This window comes from Dufourea novaeangliae, unplaced genomic scaffold (assembly GCF_001272555.1).
Source record: "Dufourea novaeangliae isolate 0120121106 unplaced genomic scaffold, ASM127255v1 scaffold16, whole genome shotgun sequence".
NCBI lineage: Eukaryota > Metazoa > Arthropoda > Insecta > Hymenoptera > Halictidae > Dufourea > Dufourea novaeangliae.
The window spans coordinates 1,382,647-1,405,412 of record NW_015373891.1 but is presented as its reverse complement, the minus strand read 5'-3'; the positions used below and the strand labels follow the sequence as shown (position 1 = coordinate 1,405,412).

Sequence of the window (22,766 nt, the reverse complement as noted above, 5' to 3'; positions counted from 1 at the left end):
TATGTATGTATTGTCTGACGTCTGAGAAATTGAACGACGCACGACACTTTTGTAGATAGGTTACGGAAACGAGGGGAAAGAAAGAGAAGGCAACGTTTAGATTAGATAAATACGAAAAAAGGATGAAAATCGACGGAAAATGCTACCGGTAAAACGGTAACAGAATGGAAACCAACCAATACACATATTATTTACATTACTTAGAATTTAAACGGGGGAAATAAGTAGAGGTTCTAGCGACGCGATGCGAGAAACGAGAAAAAAAAAGAATATTCAGATAATTATACGTATAGCGCATTACCACGCAAAAACACACCACATACACACACATTATACATAACTGCGATTAAAATGGTGAACGAAAACGAACGCAAAGAAAGAAGGAAAGGAAGAGAACAGAGAAATGAAAGCGACGAGGACAGACAAAGGTCAGACACGTGTTTATAATTTCAAAAAATAAAGTCTAACGGTGTGACCCCGGTGGGGTGAGGAACCGCATAGTCGCGTCCTTCGCGTGTCACAACGAGAACGAGCGAGAAATCGAAGAGAAATAAATTCAAAGAAACGAAGAAAGAGAAGCGTAAAACTGATAAGAAGCGAGTTGCTCATGTGTATATTTTTGTAAATAGGTATTTGCGAGTGCCGCCGCCTTGAGGGTGGCCCGACGTCGCGACGCTCGCGCGTCTGGTCGGCCCACCCCAATTTTTGCTACCACAAATCTTATCGAGAATCAGGAAATTTCTGGTAAAAATGCGTAAGATGAAAAAAAAGTACATACTAAAGTAATAAAAACATGGTACACCGAGAAAGAAAGAGATAGAGTGAGAGAGGGAGAGAGAGAAAGCCGACGACGTTACAGAACACATGTCCGCCGAAATATGTCTCGATGGTTCTTTCCGAGTTTTTACACTTATCACGTGTGTGTATCAGGTGGATGTATTACGTTTTGTTTTTTTTTTCTTTTATGTTCTCTTTACGTTTGGTGTCGTCTACATCGTTTACCGTGTCATCCGCGCGCGCTCCTTTCTCGAATCGATTTTCTTTCGTTCGCTCGTCTCGCTTCCTTTCGTTCAGTTTTTTCTTATTCCGTTCCTTCCGTCGCAACAAAAAAAGGGTGTGTGTGTGTGAGAGAAACCGTTTTGTCGCTGATGCGCGCGCTATCGAGCGTGTTTCCCTGTATTTTCATCGATCGCGGCGATTGCAGCTCGAGGGAACGAAAAACAAACGAAAAAAAAAGGCTCAATTGTATACGAGGCCCCGAGTGTCGTTGTGCTTCTGTCATTTCTCGATAAAATGGCCAATTTTCGAGGCGTTGGAACGGGAGCGATAATTAAACGAGGGGACCGAATTTAGGAGAGCGTTAGCAATGGACTCCGCTGGCGTTAGGACTGTCCTTTAACATTTTATCTGTGGTTCGTGAAGTATTCCGTATGTACAAATATGTTAGCGATTTTTAACGATGCATGTTCTAATCACGAAAACGGAACCCCTATAGTGCCGTCTGCTACGAAGATTTTATTAGAATTTTTACAATATTGCAGTGTCATACGAATCGAAATTTTTAACGGTTAGTACATTTTTATTCGATAATATTTATCGTAGCCCAAGCCGTGCGGAATTTCCCATTTTAACTGACCCACAACGTGCATAAAGGTATCCGCATAGATAGAATGTTTCAAGAACCGAATCGATTTTAATCTTTCATTGGACCACCAGGGGTCGTCGGAACAGTTTATCTCGAGAACCAGACGAACATATCGGAACGAAATTTATATAATTCGATCAAAAACACTCAGAGAGCCTTTTCCCACCGCATAAGTCGGACCAATACGTCTACTCTCGTATCCGAGCCAGTCGGGGTTGCTAACGCTTTCGCGGAACTTCGAACGGATGGAACCTAACCTCAAAAAAAGAAAAAACCGACGATCGACCGGTCGACGAGATTCCGGGGGTCCATAGAGTTACTAATCGCGGTCCAATGGTTCACGGGATACAATTTTTCTACCTCGTGTGCACAGTGCACACGGACGCAAAGGACAAAGTGACTAAAAATATACAAAAAAAAAAGAAGAGACAAAGTCTATTAAGAAGAAAAAAAAGTTTTGATATTTTCGAGACACATATTTATAGCGGATACGTATAAATATCAGGCCCCCCGTCTTGTCAACCAGTCTCGCGGCGGCGATTCTTGATTTCCTCGCGTTTCAAAGCCATTATCCACACGTGGCATTCGTAAAGCATACACACGAGCTTTTTATCGAGAACAAAAGTTGCGTGCAAGGATGGTTTTACTGCGTGTGCGCCAAGGGATGCGACGAGCGTCACCGTTCGATTCAGGTTCTTCTGTTCCGCGTAGTCCTCGAAATCAGAACACATTCGCCGTGGTTTTTACCCCTCGCTATTATTGTTATTCCTTTTTTTTTTAGCATGGAACCGGGCATGTCCGACTCATTGGTGGCTCGTCTTTGTACGGTTAACCACTTGCCTTATAACATCGAGTCAGACACGTGATGACGATTTCAAAGTAGATTCAATTAACATCTTTGAGTCGAAGTGAAATTCTGTTTCATTGGTATTAATATTTAAGGTTCAGAGTAAATGTTACACTTGCTCTAAAGATAAAATTCCTTTTGTATCTGGGAAATTATTAACGATAAAGTAATGTTTGAAAGTACAGTCGTCAAGAAAATCATAAGCCAAGGGGTTCAGAGCGAATAACAGCACACAAGCTACGCTTCAAAGAGCCATGAGTCTTACAACAGGATCATCCATCTGAATGTATCTTGCCTTGAGAAACCTCACCCACATTAGTCTACTTTTCCTCCCAGCCCTCTTATCTGTCTTTAGATCTTGGTTTGCGACCCCAGTTGGACATGCCTGGTATATAGTTGATGGACTATATATACTCTTTATAACAAAAAATTGAAATTGGAAAGTCTTTGAGCCTGCTCGAGGCCTGTAGGACGTGTGCCCAACTGGAATTCGGTTTGCATTAGTTTTACTCTGGAAAATCAGTGTACTTCAAACGAGATGCAATAAGTGCCGGTTCTTGGTGGGGTTTAATTTTACGAGATGGCTCTCTATATCTTGTTCACTGATTATACAAACGGTAGTGCTCGCGCGCATAAGCGTTCCCTCTCGATTTCGAGCGAATGTACGTTCCTACTTGACCTCCAAAGACGTAGTTGAGTGCAACCGTTCCGGTTAACTATCGCCACGTAAGGTTCTCGATAGGGAGGGGGGGGGGCAGAGATTTCGTTTCTCTTTAATATCGAATCCTTTTCTCGATTTCTGTTTTCTCTTCTTTCTCTCGTTCCGTTTACCACCCGTCTTCGATTTTTTGATCGGCTCTTCCGGATTAGTCGCGCGAATCTTTGCCCACGGTTTTTGAGAAGGAAAATATTTTATTGTAACGCATATATTCTATTATACATATTATATTATTGTCACCTATTATTGCTATCTTTATTATTAATTTTATTATATTATTATCCTTATTATTATTATTATTATTATTAATATTATTATTGAGTTATTGGTACTATGATCGTTATTACTTCCTTCTTATTTTTTTCGATCTATTTATACGAGAATGAATGGGGGTTCGAGAGGCACGAGAGAATGGGAAGTGCCGTGTGTCTCTTCGTGCGTGAGGGGTGTTCTCTCTCAGGGGGTGAGAGATAGAGAGAGATCGAGCGAGATTACGGTCGAGAACAACAACAATGCACGTCGCGACAGAACAATTGTATATTGTACCTAACAGAGCAGCAGAAATGATTTTTTGCTCGACGGCCCGTCGATACCGGGCCAGTCGAGCGTAACATATTATATATATATATATGTATACATATGTATTATACATAATAATCTCGGAGTTTCAGTTATTATTGCCGTGATTTGATTTTTGTGTCTTCTTTTCACCCGCTGAAGCGCCGTAATTGTAATATAATTCTTATACATAATATACATACAGAGGAACACACCACCACGGGCAACACTTACGCGTATAAGACATGCAATCATAATTATATTATTATATTAATAGTATTATATATTAATTATTTTACTATACTCTCGTATACGGTCACAATGCGTGCCACCCAATTTTGATCAGTCGCGTTGCTCCGAACCGAGGGTTGGGAGCTCTCTGACCTTCCCTGAACGTGCCAAGAATGATCTAAAACGCAAAGAAAAAGAAACGACAATTATTATAATTTTTCAACGCTCCTCGACGAAATAGCAAAGGTACCAATACAAGTCAACCTCGACACGAACGTGATTAAAGATTACCATAGAATTCTCCAAAATGTTACCGTGTATCGAGACAGAATAAATGCAAAGAGGCCAGAGAGTTCCGTTTTCACGTTGATGATCGACCGTGACGTTAACGAGCAACGCGCGAGCAATTTAATTAGTTAATTGCGCGACGACGTGATCGACGCACGGGAATAATGGACTCTGCACGATTCGAGGGGTAGCTTTTGCCAAATCGGAATCTGCGATAAACGCTCCAGAAGCCCTGCGAACTATCGATGATCCAAGATCAGTTGATATTATAGGAACACAGTTCTTTCGTCATATTCTGTTTTTTTTTTTTTTTTTTTTTTTTTTTTTTTACTTTTTGTTTGCTTTCAAAATAAAATCCCATACCTACCCTTCACTCGTCAGAGTCCCGCGCGTCCCCCGAATTTCCGGTGGCGTCGCGAAATTGCGCGTCGATCCGCCACGCCCTGACTCAGAGATCATCTCAAAGAGACGGCCAGACAGACGAGCAAACGAAACGGGCAAATAGACAAGCAAGCTGGCAGAGACCCGCTGGATTGAAAGGGTGGATGCGAGTGAGTGGAAGATAGTGAGATTGCGCTTGATACGCTCGCGTCGGCGGCGTCTCGTTACGGAATTTGACGATCCTGTTGCCTGGCTGACGGGAAATTAATGGAGGATCGTTATTCGTATCCTTGCCGCGTTGAACTCAATGTAATTTACGCTGGCCGAGTAGACGGTTCGGAATTAATCTTTAGTGTAATGGAATTTGATTTTTGCACTGTCGGTATACGGTTTGGAATTAAGCTAGGTTTTCAATTAAGCACACAAAGGTCAGTGGAATAATTTCATTTTCACAAGTTACGAATTCGAAGTTTCGATATGTATGTTTAAAGGAAGTATATTGTTTATCGAATCAGAAAGTATTAAGACAGTCTTTCCGAACACAATTGTCTTTACATTCTGGAAAGTCTGATCCAGAGTTGGGTATAATATTTTATTCGAATAATACATAGTGAAAAGTAGCAATATTTAAGATTGTTATCGTGATCTTTAAATAGTTAGTGAGATTAAATAACTGTTTTGCAGGTGTTTACTTCTTTAAGAAGAAATACTTATTTATTATGAAAATTAGAACTTCGATATTTAATGAATGAAAAGTGGCATAATACATTTTTTTTATTTTTTATTATTCGAACCTCTTTGTCTAGATAATGAATTTGTCCATGGTCTAATCGTTGTCATGATGTAACTGCGCTATGTTGTGCTCAGTATTGTTATTCTTACACCAGCACATTGGAATTGTACAAAGCTGAATATTGTATTTCAGAAATGAGTCTCTCAAAAGTCAAACTGATCAATTCTATTTTCTACACATTTTTGAAACTTAACATTTTAATTTTGTTCAATGTTACGTAATTTCATATGTTCTAATAATATTAACCTTATTCATATTTTAATATATTTCAAGTCAAATTTAAAACAACAATATCTATAATATTATCGACTTTCCTCGGGTATTGTTTGCGATTAATCAGTCTATCTTTTGAGAGGCTCAAAGATCGATTAAAAAATCATAACCCAGAGAGACAATCGAAGCCGCCGCGCGAACGTGTTGACATAGAGTGCGTGTGGGCAAGCAAGGATAGGATCAAATGGCGAATGGAGCAATAAAGAAATAACATAGAATGGCAACCGCACCAAGGAGAGACCAAACTCGCTTAACGAAAGTTATTTACTTACAATGCTTTTTATTTATTTTAATGTATTAACGTTAATTAATTATTGTATTTATTGGCGCGGAACGTTGGAGGAGAGACGTCGAGGAGACAGGACGCTCGGTCCAACCGCCCCCCTCCACTATCACCCTTCAAACAAAAAGAAAAAAAGAAAACAGAGGAATTCGGGAGTAGTAGAGATCAGGATGAATCCTTTCCATTGTTACTTACGGGGTCAGCCTATTATAGAGGACCAAAAAACGAGGTGACATTTAAGAACTTGTAACAAGAAAACCATTACATCTATTAACCTAAAACCTTGTGGGTATATTTAACTATATTTTACATATTTTTTGAGTACATTTATAGTGGGCCTTCGTTAAAAAATGTCACACAGAAAGAAGTCATTATAGTGGCACTTGGTAGCTAAAGGGTTAAGAATCTTTTTGTTTTTGTCTTTGCTTCAGACAAAGGCTAACTTGATGGGTATCATTTTTTAGACGCTTTAGAAACATGGGTATAACTATGAAATACTTGTATATTTTTACTTAAAAAAACACTGTATACTCTTAAAATATAGTCAAATATACCCACAAAGATACAGGTTAGTAGACACAATGATTTTATTTTTTTACAAGTTCCTGAGAATCATTTCCTTTTTTGGCATTCTACTTAAAACCAACTCGTTTGATTCCCGTCGTGGTAAAACGAATTTCCGAGTAATCGTCACTGTTTGTGGCTGCTTCCATCGCGTGCGGCCTTCGACTACCAACCCCCCTGGTTCGACTCTGAAGCGGATACGCGCGTCTGGGGAAACATTGCGAGCGAATTGGAGCAATTCACTCTGTGAACGTCGCGGTTCCCGCGTTCGTATTGGGAATCGATGTCCAGACCACTTCCGGAATAAACAGAGATGCTTTCATGTTAAATTGTACATCGACGATATTTGGTATAATTACTTTTCCCTTTTTCAATTTGGAAACGGTAACGAATCAGCACCTGGGACTTTAGGTAGACATTTCATCGAACGAAGATTAGGTCCGTCCTTGTATTCGATTCAAAGAGCTTTTTATTCGATCGTAGAATGGGTCTCACGTGGATTATCTCGCGTCGAAAATCGAGAGAAGTTTTTCCATCGGGACACGAGAGTGAAATTGTACATTTTTCGTTATTTTTTTTTTCATTCGGTAAATTTTTATTAGTTTTAGAAGATAATTTACAACGAACACGTTTCTATTGTTTGGACTCTACGACTCCGATCCTCGAAGACGCAATAATGGGGGGTGGGGGTGAGATGTGCACGGACGGTGGAGTGGGGGAGACAGGAAGTGTGAGAACAGTAGAACGAGAGGGGAAGAAAGACCGTGACAATATATACATATATACATATATATATACATACATATATATATCTATATATTTGCAAGATATTTTGCGAGCAGGGCTTTTTTTATCTATTTTATAATAATCTCAGCTTAAGCAGATTGAGAGAGAGGGAGAAAGTGAGATGACCCTTTTGCTAAAAGTGAACAATAAAACGAGTGAGCGAGAGAGAGAGAGAAAGAGAGAATGAGTGAGCGAGAAAGGAAAAATCGAGAATATCAGCCAAATGGAGGAAAAAAACATTGAGAGAAAGAGAGAGAGAGAGAGAGAGAGAGAGAGATTTATGCGCAGCTGACAAACGGTTTGTAAATTACGTAAATAAAATATAGGTAAATACCGTCAGCTAAAAAGTGGAGGCGGTTTAACTATGTCGTATACTCTACGTTTTGTTTGTTTTGCGCCTTAGGCTTGCATTATGATTAATCTGATTATGATTATTATTATTAATTATCACCATCATCGTCATTATCATTATATTCTTATTATTATTCTTATTAATTTTATTATTAATTTTATTATTATTATTACTATTATTGTGTATATGGTATAAATTGTAAAAAGGAACGTATTTACTATAACATATTCATTTTACGGGGATTTACGAGATCCTTCGAATGAACAAATTGTTTAAACTAAAGTGAAGGAATAAATAAAATATTGACCAATTAATAGGCAGTCTTCAATAACTCCCAATACACCCTTTTCACATGTATGAATTCTTGCAATATTTTTCTTTATGTTTCAATGATCTACTGTTAAGTAAAGACTTTCATTTTTAAAATACAATAATATTACTTAATCTAAATTCATAAGGATTTATTAAGCTGTTAATTTAAGGCTGTAGGGTCATAATCATACACACTATTATTTCTTACGAACGTTCAATCTATTAAGAATAAAATATTAATTAATTGTAAGAAGTTTCTCAGACTCCCGCACTGTTTTTCCAGATCCTGAAGTGATTACTGTAACAAGTAGACTGCAGATAAGGTCAACGTTGAATAAAATTCTGCCCAACTCTGTCTCGGCGGAGTATCCGGACTATCATGAATCTTCTCTAAGAACGTTTCAACCGTGTATCATGCTGTACAATTCTCCATTTTTCCCTACTCTTCCAATACCATTTGATTAGAATCTCCGTGACAAACACAAGGGTAGCAAAAAAATAACCAATCCCAAGTATGCAGAAACTGAAGGTTATGTGCCTTATCCTTAATATCCTGAATTTCCTCTTGTCGTTCAACCGTTGACGCTTCCACGCCATATACACTTTCCTTAAGTTTAGTTTCCTCCACATATTGACCAGACCGGCTTCCACGACCGTCCGTATCACGTCCGTGACACGATTGAACATTGGCCAGTTTTCTCTGGTCGCGTACACCTGTATGGTCTGCTGTATACGCCTCGAACGGTGCAGAGTCTTCTCCCTGCTGCCTAGGTACAGGTGAAGACAGTCGTCTAAGCATGCGGTGTACGGCGTTGCGAGAACCTGTTGCTTGCACTCGTGGTAATAGGCGACCTCGTGGAAACGGGATCGCAACACTGGATCGTATATGTAGTCCGTGATGAACCTCGAGCCGTATATCGTGTAGTTTGAGTTCTGCGAACCGACAGGGAAGAAAGTTCAGTCTTCCGTAACCGAGCATTACCATGAAGACGTGTAAACAGTGTATTAAAATTTCGTTTTGTGAGTGGTAGATTGTGGCAGCCATCTTTGATTGAATTATATCAATTAGCAGAAGAATATTTGATGTTCATGTAATTTTTTGATGAGAACAGAGTTTCTAGTTTTATTACAGTTGGAAGAAATTTTCTTTGTGTTTTCTATACTGTTCGAATTTATGACGTTTGAGTACTTTTTTATAATTCCGTTTTGTAAATGGTAGATTTGCAACAGCCATCTTCGTTTGGGTGATTTCAATTGGCAGAAGAAGAATCTTATGTTCATGTGATTCTCTGATAAGAACAGAGTTTCTAGTTTCAATACAGTTTGAAGAATTTTTCTTTGTTTTCTATACTATTCGAATTTATGACGTTTGAGTACTTTTTTAAAATTCCGTTTTGTAAATGGTAGATTGCAGCAGCCATCTTTGTTTGGGTTATATCAATTAGCAGAATCGGATGTTCATGTGATTCCCCGATGAAATCAGAGATTGTAGTTTTAATTCAATTTAAAGAATTGTTCTCCGTGATTTCTATATCGTTCCAATTTATGAGATTTATTTTACCTTGAGGTCCTCCACGGTCCTGATGTTAGGACGAGAGACTGGAATGGTAAGCAACGAAGCCCAGTGACCTTGAAACGACGCGTTTATGATCAGTACCATCAGGAACACGTTGCTCAAGACGATTCTGGTGGGGGAGTGCTGGGGGATTCGAAGTATAGACACGCAGGTAACCAGACGGATTATATTTAAGCCAGCTGGCAGACAACCCCCGTATTTGGTGAGCACAAACAGGGCGATCAGAAGGACGACGACGTTCCCAAGAATTACTCCCGGTGACATGAACGATAGGATCTTCATCAACTTCGAAACTTCGCCCGATCGCTGAGTGATCACGCAGAAACCATCTTGGTCATGGGGATAGGTGTGCCTGGATGGCAGAGATGGGTAAATTCATTATTTAGACAAAGAGTTTCGAATAACCAATAAAAGATCGAATAGCACATCGTCATTTTCAATCGTTTAAACGTGGAGATTTCAATTTTTATAACAAAATAATATTTCTTCCGGAATGAATCAACATTTGACAAACAATTATTTAATCTCATTAACAGTTTAAAGCTCAGAATTATGCCTTTAGATATTGTTGCTTTTCACTATGAATTATTCGAATAAAATTGTGACCAACCCTGCTAGATGGATATGGAAGTCGTTGCAAATCGATTTAGAATTAATTTACCGTTCGGATTAAGAAATTGATTTCTATGCTATGAACTTAGAGTCATTGAAAATTAATTTAGAATCAGTCACCGTGGGGATTGAGAATTGATTGGGTTGGTGGAATTATTGATTTTGTTATATTTACTAGAACAATTACCAGCCCTTTGAGAATATGTTTCGTAACGATTCATTGAACTCTAATAAAATGAAAATCTTCTGAAGGAAGGTTTGGCGAGTACGTTCAGCGCAGAAATAATTAATTCACTCATTTACATTGTTCCCACGAAGTTACTTGTGTAACACAAGTTTGTAATAATATATAAAAAGATCACACGCTTTCTCTTCGCTAATATTGCTTGCAAAAGTAGCGAAATAATCAAACATACTATAATATCGTCTACCGAATATCTATTACAATATTCAACAAAATTTTATCTTATTATTATCATAATTTATTTTATTGCTTTCAGTATTTAGGGATACAAACATTACAAAAGAAAAAAAAGTTTCAGAGTTAGGACTTGAAAGAATATTTTTTCTTTTCTAGGTTGAATTTTCTTTATATTGTGGTGAATTTTGATTCTTTAAACCAATGAGGCACACGTGGATTGATTAACTAAATTTTTTTGAAAAATGGAGTCAGAACAGTTAAGAACTCGGGCGACGGTATTGGTGTTCAGATCTACGCAAACACATACTCGATTTTCCACATCGCGTGCAAGCTCCTCACGTTCATTCCCATGTCCACATTACCAGAACCAATTTCAGCGAGCATTCCCACCATGATACCGTCCGAATCGATGCCACCAAGATCGTCAGGGGTGCCATGACGCACGTCCACGTTCACGGTCGTGTTCAGCTTGCGGAACACTATTTTTACGATTTCGCTATTGTCACCGGTGAATTTGTCCAGGCCTCTTTTATTGGGATCTATGCAGACGTGAGGATTAAATTCTATCGCGTTCAGTCTGACTTCGTATCCGTTCAGGTCGGTCGTTTTGTCGAACCAGAGGCCATTACACATCCTTGGACCTACAGAGGGAGAAAAAATGACACATCGATGATTGCTTTCAGTGTATCACCAAATAAACAATTATTAAGTGTACAAATTAATTCGTGATCCCGTAATTAATTATTGAATCGAAACCATCGTCAATTTTTTGAGATGAGTTTCGCTAACTGCCCCAGGAATTACGTAAATGTGTAAAAAGTGATGGGAATTATTTTCAAGTCGATTTTTTTTTGTAAAAAGACAGTAAATATATGAAAAGAAGGCCATGAATTAATTTGTACACCTACTATTTCTAGAGAAACGTATTTAAGTAAAAACATATGTTGCTGGTCGTATAGTTGGAAGTAAATAATTTTTGAACCTAGTGTCATGGGGAAAATAGTATTGTCAATTGATAATAAGTGTCATTTGTGTATAAATATACTTGTTATACAGGGTTTGCGATTTCCAAAATGGAATAAAAACGAGTAAATCTCCAAAAGGACTTTTATTCTTACTTTATCGGCTTGCTGTACGCTCCCGAAATTTTGATATTTAATCAACACAGGTGGATCAGGACGGACAGTACAACTGCACAGATGGTATACATGCAAAAATAACCCAAAAGTCTGGAATCAAATTTCATCGCTTGATGCTTCGTTTCCGAGATAATCGAATTTGAATGTCTGTTCATCACATTCCGTTTCTACTTATTTTTAGCATGAAGACACTACCATAAGCTTCTCCCTGTTATCGAAGAAAACTGTACTTCTTTTCATTTTACATTTCATTTCGGGAATTTTCAATAAATGGTCATGAATTTGCATCAGTTTAAGCTTCCTATTGTGAAGGAAACTAATTCGTGTGAAAATTTTCACATACTTTTCGGTGCAGAGTGAATCTAATATGTATGGTTAAATACTGATTTTAACGGTAGTATACGTGTTTCATGAATTTTCAAATTCTCTAATCAATATAGAAGACCCGAAATTACAAAAAAAAAACAAACTTCTTGTCTAAATATTTACATTTATACCTTGTAGAAATATAAATATTTTTCTTCATTCCATTTAAAATTGTAAGGTATACCGATACTTAAATCTGTATTCATAATGATCCCTGCTAAAGTGTCAACTTATACCACATATTCATTTCTTATTTGCTTGTCTCACTAAAAATAGTATTCAAAAAAGAATAAAGTCGAGTTAAATAAAACTATTCAAGAGTAACTTGCCATCTCGGTGTTTCCTCTTCAGCAATACCCAAGGATGTCCACTTCGTCCTTTGAAATTCCCAACGTCTCCCCAAACCGTTGGAGCATTTCTAGAATAAGGATTATAGGTATAGATCACCAATCCATCGACAGGATCGATGCACAAGAAAATCGTGGATAGAAGATCATATTCCCAAGCAGTCCGCAGGTATCTGTAAGCGTTCACGCATCCACGTTCCTCGGTCTTCCTGTCTATCAGAACATGGACGCCGTTGAAATTGGACCAGGTCGAGTCCTTTATACCTTGCAGGAGCAGCCTGAGTAGGGGCTGCGAGGAGGCGATCACGACGAAATGGTTCAGCTTCCAGAGTAGGTGCACGAAGGAGAACCTTTTGAACAACGTGAACGAGTATCTGCTCAAAGTGAACAGTTCTAGGTCGTGCAGATTTGAATAATCTTCACCTGAGAAGATAGAGGAAAATAGGTATAGTTGATGCTTTTGGGTGTGGAGCAATTTTTGAAAAAGAAATTCAACTTTCTAACAGTGTTGCAGGTAGATAAATACAAAGACCATAGCACTGATATTAGTTATATCATAATTGACCTTGAAATTGTGAATAAAGTCAGTTTAAAAATTAATGAAATTTTAATGGCGATTTAAGTTTCATTTGAGTTTAAATAAAGTATGTTAAAGAGTTTTTGCACCGTTTCTCTGATCAAGTGGTCGTAAAGGACCTTGTTCCCCGTCGTTGCGTTCATCATCAACGTGGAGATCGGCAGAATGATATTCCAACCGCTTCCAGGCATGTCTTCAATCTTACCGGCTTTGTCTGGTTCGGGGACTGCTTATGATATTGCTACGGAATTAATTCAACTTGACTCGAATACAAAGTAGCCGCCGCATTTACTGCAAATTCATCTTGAATTTGCTCGAGCAAATTGAGTCGTCGTTGCCCCCATGCAGCGGCGGGTCAAGTGATGATAATGAGATTCAATTCTGGTGAGATGAGAATGGAGCATTGGATAGTGCGAAACCTTTGCACAATTTTTTAGTGCAAAATACAATCCAGCAGCTCGTAACAAACGTTCATTACTACAATTATTATCATTTACGTAATATCTATTAAACGTGCTAGGCGCTACATTGGAAAATAATACAATCACCTGAATTAAATTTCTAAACTTTTTGGCATTGAACAAAGATCCAATTTACTTATTGCCTCAGTCTAGTAAACAGTAACATTTTCCATTCGTGAAACTAAAAGTTTTCACGATTTTCAAAGACTAAACGTTCGATTTTCTGTTCTTAAAACTAAAATCTTTCACGATCTCCGAAAACCAATTGTTCAGGTAACATTTATTAAACGTGCAGGGCGCTACATTAGAAAATAATACAATCACCTGTATTAAATTTCTAAACCTTTTGCATTTAAAAGAGATTTAATGTTACTTATTGCTTCAGCCTTGTACACAACAAGACTCTCCGTCCTTGAAACTAAAAACTTTCACAACGTTCAAAGCCAAAACGTTCGTTCATTCGTCACGATTGGCGACTAATTCCTGCGCCGAATATCAACTCCTTTTATACAAAGTAGTCGCCATTTAGATACCCATCTAAATCGACACATTTCCATTTCGATGAACGGATAACCCGTGCAACTTTCGATCATCACGATTCCACCCTTTATCAGGGGTAGTTTTCGATGTATAGTAACGATGACGACGGACGGTGTTTTCGGGTGACGTAACCGAGTCCACAAGTCGAGGTGGTCAAGCAAGTCCAAGAATAATTCGATTTATATTTAAATTTAAATTTTTGCACCAGTGTCAACGACCGGATCCGTTCGGTTCCCCTTGGCTTCTAACGACGCGTAGAAGAGATCTTCAAGGTGGGAGCAGCACTCGCGCCCCCACCATGAAGACGAAGAAGACGGGTTCAAGACGACAGTTTAGCACCGGCCGCCGGCCCGAGTGCTCCTCTCTCGTGTCGATCGCGAGGAAAACAGAAAGGGAACTGTTTCCCTTCGTCTTCGTCATCCACCTTCGATTTTCTACATCGTGAAATTTCACTTTCTGCACGATTTCGAAGTGTTCGAAATTGTTGACTGATTGATCCATCAGGATCAGACACGTGATAATTGTTAAAGGGGATCGAGCAAGTGGTTGTGGGACACTTTTTTTTCGAGTGACTCGAACGCAAGGGTGAACGGAAATAGTGACCTTCCAAGGGGAACCGGTTTAATCCTTTAAAGACGAGACAGGTCCTGCGGGTAAACGTCCTGGAAGGATGATCGCAGCTCCGGAAACGGTGCAGTGGCTCTCACTGGTATTTCTGCTGGCGAATCACGTGGCGGAGGCTGAACGGCCGCACATTGTGTTTATTTTGGCCGACGATTTGGTGAGATGGTCGTTTATTATTTGGGGAATTTCTTTTGTACTATATTCGTGAGACTGGTGTGTGGTGTAGTTGGTCTCTTTTTACGTGTTATTTCCTTGGAAGAACATTTTACGCCTGGCTTTGTGTTTTATTTATATTGGTGGTTACTCATTCGCGGAATGTACGCATTTAGGTGAATGTAAAAGAAGTATACCTTGACAGTATGATGCTAGATGACTCCATATTGGTTTTCTGTGAGCATTAATTGCCTGTTTTCAGATATTCAGTTATTGAATTATTCACGTGTATAGCGAGAATTTTGGTTATTCTTGATAATTTAGGTGACGAATAGGGAAAGTTACTTGCGAAACTAACCGGTCGTTGTGGTGTTAATGAGAATGTAACAAGATTTTTATTTTGCTTCGAATGTTCGTGGCGTATTTAATAGAAGAAGCAAATTTCTGTTTCATTGTTGGTGTTATGAAATGTCTTAACACAACGAAAATCTATATTAACATTAATTCTGAATCTGTCACGTTAGTTTATTGGTATTGTTGCATTAGGTTATTTTATAAAACCAAGAATCAAACAGAAAATTATTTCTCCTATTAAATGCGTAACATGGCAGTGCAAGCAAAGATGTAACTAAATATTTATACAGTTTATTTACAAACAAACAGTTTTATTTTACAAATATTAATCAGATTGAAATAATTAAAGAGACAGTGTTAACAAAATTGAATGGTTCATATCTTACAATTACTTTACAGCGTATGCTAAGACTATAACCACCTGTAAGTGCGATAGGGTTAAACAGATACCAAACAAAACTAGGTCGCTCATTGTCGGACGTAGAATTTCATCAATATTTTAATTTTACTGCATTTACAAACAAACAAAAGGCTTCTTCAATGCCAAAAAACAGCGTTTCTTCAAAGTACCAGCATTTTATTATTTTTTTAATAAGAAGAAGCTTACATTTAATTTATTCAAATGCAATACCCCTGTATAACACGGTGGTTGGGTTCCTAAAAATTCCTGTGTTGTACGAATTCGTGTAATAATGTAAGAACTAGTACATCATTGTATTAAATACGAAAAATAGGGCCAGGTGTCCAAAAACTAAAAGACTAGACTATTCTACTGAATTCGTTAACCATGTTATTCAGGGATTTATGCAATTCTCTAACTTTAGTATGGGAATCCCGTGTTCTACGGGGATATTTCGTATTTGTGAACAAAAACAGTAACTTCAGTCTTTGTTGGCAATATTGTCGAATTGGTACCGTTCCAGAGAGACAGTGAATCCTCGATGAGTCTTCGAATGTTCCTCGGTACCATATATTAAATATTTCATAAATTAATAGGCAAATGCGTTTGAAACAAATTTAATTGTTTTCAAAATTTCAAGCTCTATCACTGTGCTAAACCTCATTTCAAAACGAGCGTTACAGCAATATCGAGGAGTCTTCGAACATTCATCGAGAATTTACTGTATATCTCACCCCCATAGGAAACGTGTTACAGGTAAAAATTATTCAATTATCAATCGATATCTATCCCGAAAAATGCCAAAAGCTTGAAGTACAATACTTCAAAAGAGAAATGGCCGCGGCATCACTTTGTCTAATATATGAAATGCTACGTCATGAATAAACTTCTTTTCTCTTTTCTATAAAAATGACATGTTTTCGACATGTGAGGCTTTCCTTTGGGGCGATGTGATATGTACAATCCACATCCAAATGAATCGGTTAATCGATTCGCAGCCGATCGAACGGAAAACCTCGTCGATTCGAACAAGCACCATAGCTGCGAAGAGACAAAAGGTGGTCAGTGTCCGGATGTTGGTGCGATTAAAGCAATTTTCAGGGATGGAACGACGTCGGTTTCCACGGTTCCGGGCAGATACCGACGCCCAATATCGACGCGCTGGCGTTCTCCGGGCTGCTGCTGGACCGGTATTACGTAAGCCCGATCTGCACGCCGTCCAGGAGCGCTTTGATGACCGGCAAGCATCCCATTCACACCGGAATGCAACACGGGGTACGTGTACGGGGGCTAGAAACGCGGTGGGGAAACGAACGCGAACGTGTTCGTTCGCTCGTTGGTCGTTTCAGCGCACAATGAGCTTGTAAATAGGTGGATCGACGCTACTTTAAGGTTGTCGATTGTTCTTTTGTTGGGGGCGGATGAAATTGTGCATTGTATGGAGGGGTGATTAACAGGTTCTGATACATAATGGTCTCTCTTGTGGAAGAAGGAAGTTTAGTTAATCGATGAACGATTAATGGGATCGATGTTGGATTAATGGTCCCTTTTTTAAATGAAAATTACCATCTAATGGTAATTCTTTTTGTGAAATACCACCGACTAAGTATAGTGCGGGCATATTGCAGTGGCGGGTGAAATGTGTGAATGAGAGCACGTATCTATCATTTTCGTCACATACAAATACGTCGTGAATCAGGACTCGTGACTCGTGATGTGTCCTGCTTCGCAACCCCTACACAGGAGTCCGACATATATTGTTTGTCCCCAAGAATGAAAACTTCGACGACAAATGTATAAAACTATTCCACATGAAGCTTTGAACATCGTACGGAAGATTTACAAGTTACAGAAGAGGAAATTATTTTTATTATTATAAGTCTGAATAATATTTAAGCCATGTTTTACTGAATTTATGCACATATTGTTACAAATATATTGTAAACTCGTATATACATATAAGTAGTATTTAAGGCAATTGTTGTGAAATTTATTCAAATACTATTGTAAATTGTGTATTTTTATCAGATTTTTGCAATAAAAAACAGTTAACTGGTGCACGTGTTGTTTATTAAGCCTATCACTGCGACTATCTCATATTTTCCCATAAAATGTTATTACAAACAATGGAATAATAAAATAATTTACTCAAATGTACATAATGTGTTAACAGTTTAACAGTGACAACGAACGCATGTATATTTTCAAATATCGGACTAACAGTATATTTTTATTCTATATTATTACATATAAGTGAGTAATACGTATCAAAAACGTAATCGAAACACAGATTTTTATTACACCACAAACGTCGCATAAAAGATATTTCGTTATATTGACATTTGTAATAATTATGGATGTTGCGGGGAAATCAATATTATTGACATTATGGAACATATAACGAAATATCACTGTAACACTTAAAAAAGTTTTAAAGTTCCATTTATATCATTATCCTGTGAAAATGTTCATACTTCCAGCAGCATTCATATTCCAATCAAAGAATTTACAGAATAAGGAAAAGGAATCTAAAGTAATTTTGAGTAGTTCTATACATCTTTATCTCGAATAATTTTCTAAAACATTCAAAGTACTAGACATTTTAACACTTTGAATCTCATATCGATTTCTAAAATAATCCTAGTTCGATGTAATATAGAACGTGGTTTCATGATATAGATTCTAAAATATTTTTCTCAGTTTTTCTATGAATATTGAAGATACGTTGCGTGCTCTGGCGACTAGGTGAATCGAAGGATTACAGTTGACTCTCCAAGCACTGGTATAAATCCGAAGTCGAATACATTTCTCGCCTGATGAGTCAAGAATGTAAGATAAGACGGGGCCATCGTAATCGTGATACTATAAATATGTGGCTCAGGTTCCTAGATAAGACAGACCTGAGGTATCTTCAACAATCCAGCATTCACTGGCTGAACGTTATTCCACTATTAACCATTAATATATCAATGGACGTTTGCCGCAGAAGAAGAAATAAATGCGTCAAATTTTTTTACCAAATTCATTAATCGATTCTCCAGATTTTCAGTAAAACAGTGATCTTTCGTACAATCACTCCTCCTAACAATGCACACTCACCCAGAGCCAGTGCACTCACGTTCTCATCCACGATATTCCCACCGACCTTTGGCACACTACGTGTTCATCGCGACGTGCGAGGACAGAGAAAGGGGAGACCTTTAGCTGTCGAGTTACGAAACGTTATAGGATCGCGGAATTTTGATTACATTCGAGTGTCTAACGTAATTTAAGCTCTGGAGCTGCTAGCAAGTTACTGCTAGTAAGCTTAAATTTTGAAATCGGAGAATATTTAACGTTGCATCGCGTCGAAATAGGTGCTGAAGTGCGCCGAGCCGAGAGGACTTCCTCTTCACGAGAAACTACTTCCGGAGTACCTTAGAGAGCTCAGATACAAAACCCACATCGTTGGAAAATGGCATCTGGGCTTCTACACAAAGGAATACACGCCCACTTACAGGGGTTTCGACTCACACCTTGGATTTTGGAGCGGCCATCAGGATTATTTCGATCACACCGCGGTTGAAAGTGTAGGTGAAATGTTGCTGGCATCTTTTGCTCTCCTTTCTTAGTTCAAAACTAACTAACAAGATTGGACATAAACAATTAATCGAGAATACTTGAATTGAACTTACTGTTTCTTATTGCTGTGCCATCTGTGCCCAATATTAGTCTGTGGCCACTTACATATACTGTCAATATAAACATATTAAGGATAGTTTCGGTGGATTTATAATTTTTCAATCTTATTATCATAAAAAAGGCTTTACAAGTACTTTCAAATAAATATCTGACACAATGAATAAATAAATTCTTCCAGGAAGATTGGTTGTACAAAAATGTTATTCATAACTGTCTTTTGAGCAGCACTATATTTTAGAACACTCTGTATACATGCAGACCGTAATAGTCAAACTGTAAATAAAAAAAAATATTAGAAAGATGGAATATCTTGGTGTTAATGAAACTGTCCGCACCGAGATGGTCACAAAACAGCGATATAATCCTTTTATTACGAATCACCTTAATTTTTTTTCTTCGATTATGTATTTATATCTATTTGCACGTGTTATGAATGCAATGTCAATACAGCCGTACTGGGGTCTGGACATGAGGCGCGGCCTCGATACAGCTTGGGACCTCCACGGCCAATATTCCACCGACATTTTCACCAAACACGCGGTGAAACTGATCGACGAACACAATACGACTGATCCCCTGTTCCTATATCTCGCCCACGCAGCGGTGCACTCTGGGAACCCTTACAACCCTCTACCAGCGCCCGACCACGAGGTCGCCAAGTTTAATCATATCAATGATTACAATCGAAGACGCTTCGCTGGTAACCGTAGATCGTTCCATCTTTACTTTATTAAGTATACCAACAAATAATCCAGTATTGCTTTTCAATTATGTTCCCCGCATTTGATGACTGACTAAAAGTAGTGTGGAATCTTGGAAAATTATTATTAACACTAGCACAACTAGCTTTGTATGTATATTAAATTAAATTTTATAATACATATAATGTAATAAAATAGTATAAGATAGTATGGTATAATATAATTTTAAAGGTCATCATAAACTCTGATCATAGTACTTTACAATTGCGATAATTATCAAATAACTGTTGTCTTGACGGGATTGGTAGTTCTAGTGTTAATATACACTGCCGCTCATAAGTACATATTAGGACACTTATAGAATAGGTGTAGTGAATGTTACAAGGTGTTACGAAATTGCTGAAAGTCTCAAACAAATATTCTTTATGGGATATCAATGCTTGAGAGACAATTCTTATGCTACTATAAAGCATAAACATGGCTTAGAATATTTTCTTCATACATATAAGGTGTACCAATATACTCATGAGCGATAGTGTGAATAAAAATATACTCTTGACTTCTACAGAACGGGTACCGATTTCGTCAAAAATCGTAGATTACTTATCAATACGCATAATACATAGAGTACTAAATATTCTAGTTCATTGTTCCAAGTGGAAAAGCAATACTTTTTTTTTTCCAGGCATGCTAACCAAACTAGATGAGTCTGTTGGCCGTGTGGTCGAAGCGCTCCGCAAGAAGGGGATGCTGAAGAACAGCATCATAGTGTTCTCCACGGATAATGGCGGTCCGCCGGCCGGTTTCAATCTGAACGCAGGGTCTAATTGGCCGCTGAGGGGCACAAAGAACACTCTTTGGGAAGGTATAGTTTTAGCAATGCTGAGAAAATAACATATTCACCGCCCCGTCGGTCACTGGTGACCGACACAAAAATTTCCGTTCAGGTTTCTTCGGTTACCGATGTCCGACACAAAACCTTCCGTTCACGCCGGTCACTGTTGTCCGACAGATAATCTTCCATTCACGTCACGACGGTCACCGATGTCCGACACATAATCTTCCATTCATGTCACGCCGGTCACCGGTGTCCGACGCGTAATCTTCCATTCACGTCACGCCGGTCATCGGTGACCGACACAAAATCTTCTGTTTACGTCACGCCGGTCACCGATGTCCGACAGGTAATCTTCCATTCACGTCGCGCCGGTCATCCGTGACCGACACAAAATCTTCTGTTTACGTCACGCCGGTCATCGGTGACCGACCCAAAATCTTCTGTTCACGTCACGTCGGTCACCGGTGACCGACACATAACTTTAGGTTCACGTGATGTCCAATACCAGCAACCGTTACATAATAAGAATTCAAACGTCAAGTAATATGAAACAGAAAAATGTGAATGTTTTAACCAGTTTTTGTCATCTAGTCCCCTAATTGGATAATTAACCGATTTCTGTCAGGTGGTGTGAGAGGAGCTGGTTTGATATGGTCTCCCAGGTTGCAGCAGAGAGGAAGGGTTAGCAGGCAACTCTTCCACATCAGCGATTGGCTGCCGACGTTAATATCTGCCGCCGGCGGTGATCCGTCCAATTTGAATATCGACGGAGTGGATCTGTGGGGAGCACTGAACGACGACACCGAGTCACCGCGGAAAGCTGTGCTCCATAACATCGACGACATATTCGGTGTGTCAGGAATCACTGATGGCGATTGGAAACTTGTTCAAGGTAGAGATCAGTTGTATCTTCGGGCGGTGTTTATATTAAAAGATGATAATATACAGGTTCGTATTCTTTGGTATTTGATGAGTTTGACTTTTATTCGTAGTTCATCTTCAAGGTACTTAAGTTAATTATTTATATCTTTAAAATCATCGAGTATCCACGTCTACAATTCCGTATGTATCATTAAGAACCTGTGTACTGTCAGCTTATAAAACCCTTCTTATAAACCACATTCTCGACTCTAATTTGTTGAAATAGGAACTACTTATAACGGGCAATGGGACGGCTGGTACGGTCCATCCGGAAGGGAATGGGTCTACGACGTCGGAGGTGTGATCGGTAGCGTGGCAGGGCGAGCAGTGGCCACCATCGGTTTATCATTGTCAGCGGAAGTCATTCGTCGACTCCAAGCGGAAGCAGTGGTCAAATGTCCACCGAGAAACGATAGCGTGCCGCTCTGCAAACCTCTTGAATCGCCTTGTCTATTCAACATCCATAAAGATCCGTGCGAGTACAATAATCTTTTCAAGGAGTAAGTAACACTAGCTGGATCAAAGCTTAATTCGAGAGAATAATTTGTAACTCAACGAGGAAACTTATCGTTCTCGAATCACTTATTGATCTTGCTGCTTTGACTTCAAGAGCATCGGGAAAGATAATCTTCCTTTTTGGTATCGTGTTCAAGGTTCCCCCAGATTGCTCAGGACCTTCAAAACGGGCTGAAATTTTTGAACGTCACCGCTGTGCTGCCTGGAAATCTTCCCTGGGACGACAGAGCGAATCCACAGTTCTGGGATCACACGTGGACCAATTTCGGCAACTATCTAAACGTGTTCGAAACCGCTTCGGTGGAAGCTACCTGATGGAGCTCGAGGACAGGAGTACCTTCGTTTACCAAAGTGTTGCAAGAACTGGTCGGTTAATCGACAGGGAAATATTGTTTAATAAATGATCGAAGATGTGTCGTTGGATATTCTAATAAAACGATTTTTAGTCTTTTAGAAGATGACAATTGATTGGAGTAGAAATCCATTTATCCGAATTGTATATTTGGCG

The 22,766-nt window shown here is 38.7% G+C and overlaps 2 protein-coding genes across 2 annotated transcripts; one reads left to right on the top strand and one right to left on the bottom strand.

Annotated features, from left to right (window-relative positions):
* Positions 1-8,421: 8,421 nt before the first annotated feature.
* Positions 8,422-13,260, bottom strand: LOC107187696. Its single transcript, XM_015575851.1, has 6 exons — positions 13,159-13,260; positions 12,997-13,057; positions 12,475-12,915; positions 10,948-11,281; positions 9,593-9,959; positions 8,422-8,964 (listed from the first exon to the last, which is right to left on the bottom strand). The coding sequence occupies exons 1-6, from the start codon at positions 13,258-13,260 to the stop codon at positions 8,422-8,424; spliced, it is 1,848 nt and encodes a 615-aa protein (XP_015431337.1).
* A 1,360-nt stretch (positions 13,261-14,620) lies between these two features.
* On the top strand, positions 14,621-22,667 carry LOC107188149 (arylsulfatase B). The gene is made up of 8 exons (XM_015576402.1): positions 14,621-14,851; positions 16,703-16,876; positions 18,958-19,170; positions 19,733-19,982; positions 20,669-20,848; positions 21,447-21,713; positions 21,969-22,242; positions 22,396-22,667. Exons 1-8 carry the CDS (start codon positions 14,741-14,743, stop codon positions 22,571-22,573), a joined length of 1,647 nt encoding a protein of 548 aa, XP_015431888.1. The 5' UTR covers positions 14,621-14,740; the 3' UTR covers positions 22,574-22,667.
* Positions 22,668-22,766: the final 99 nt, after the last annotated feature.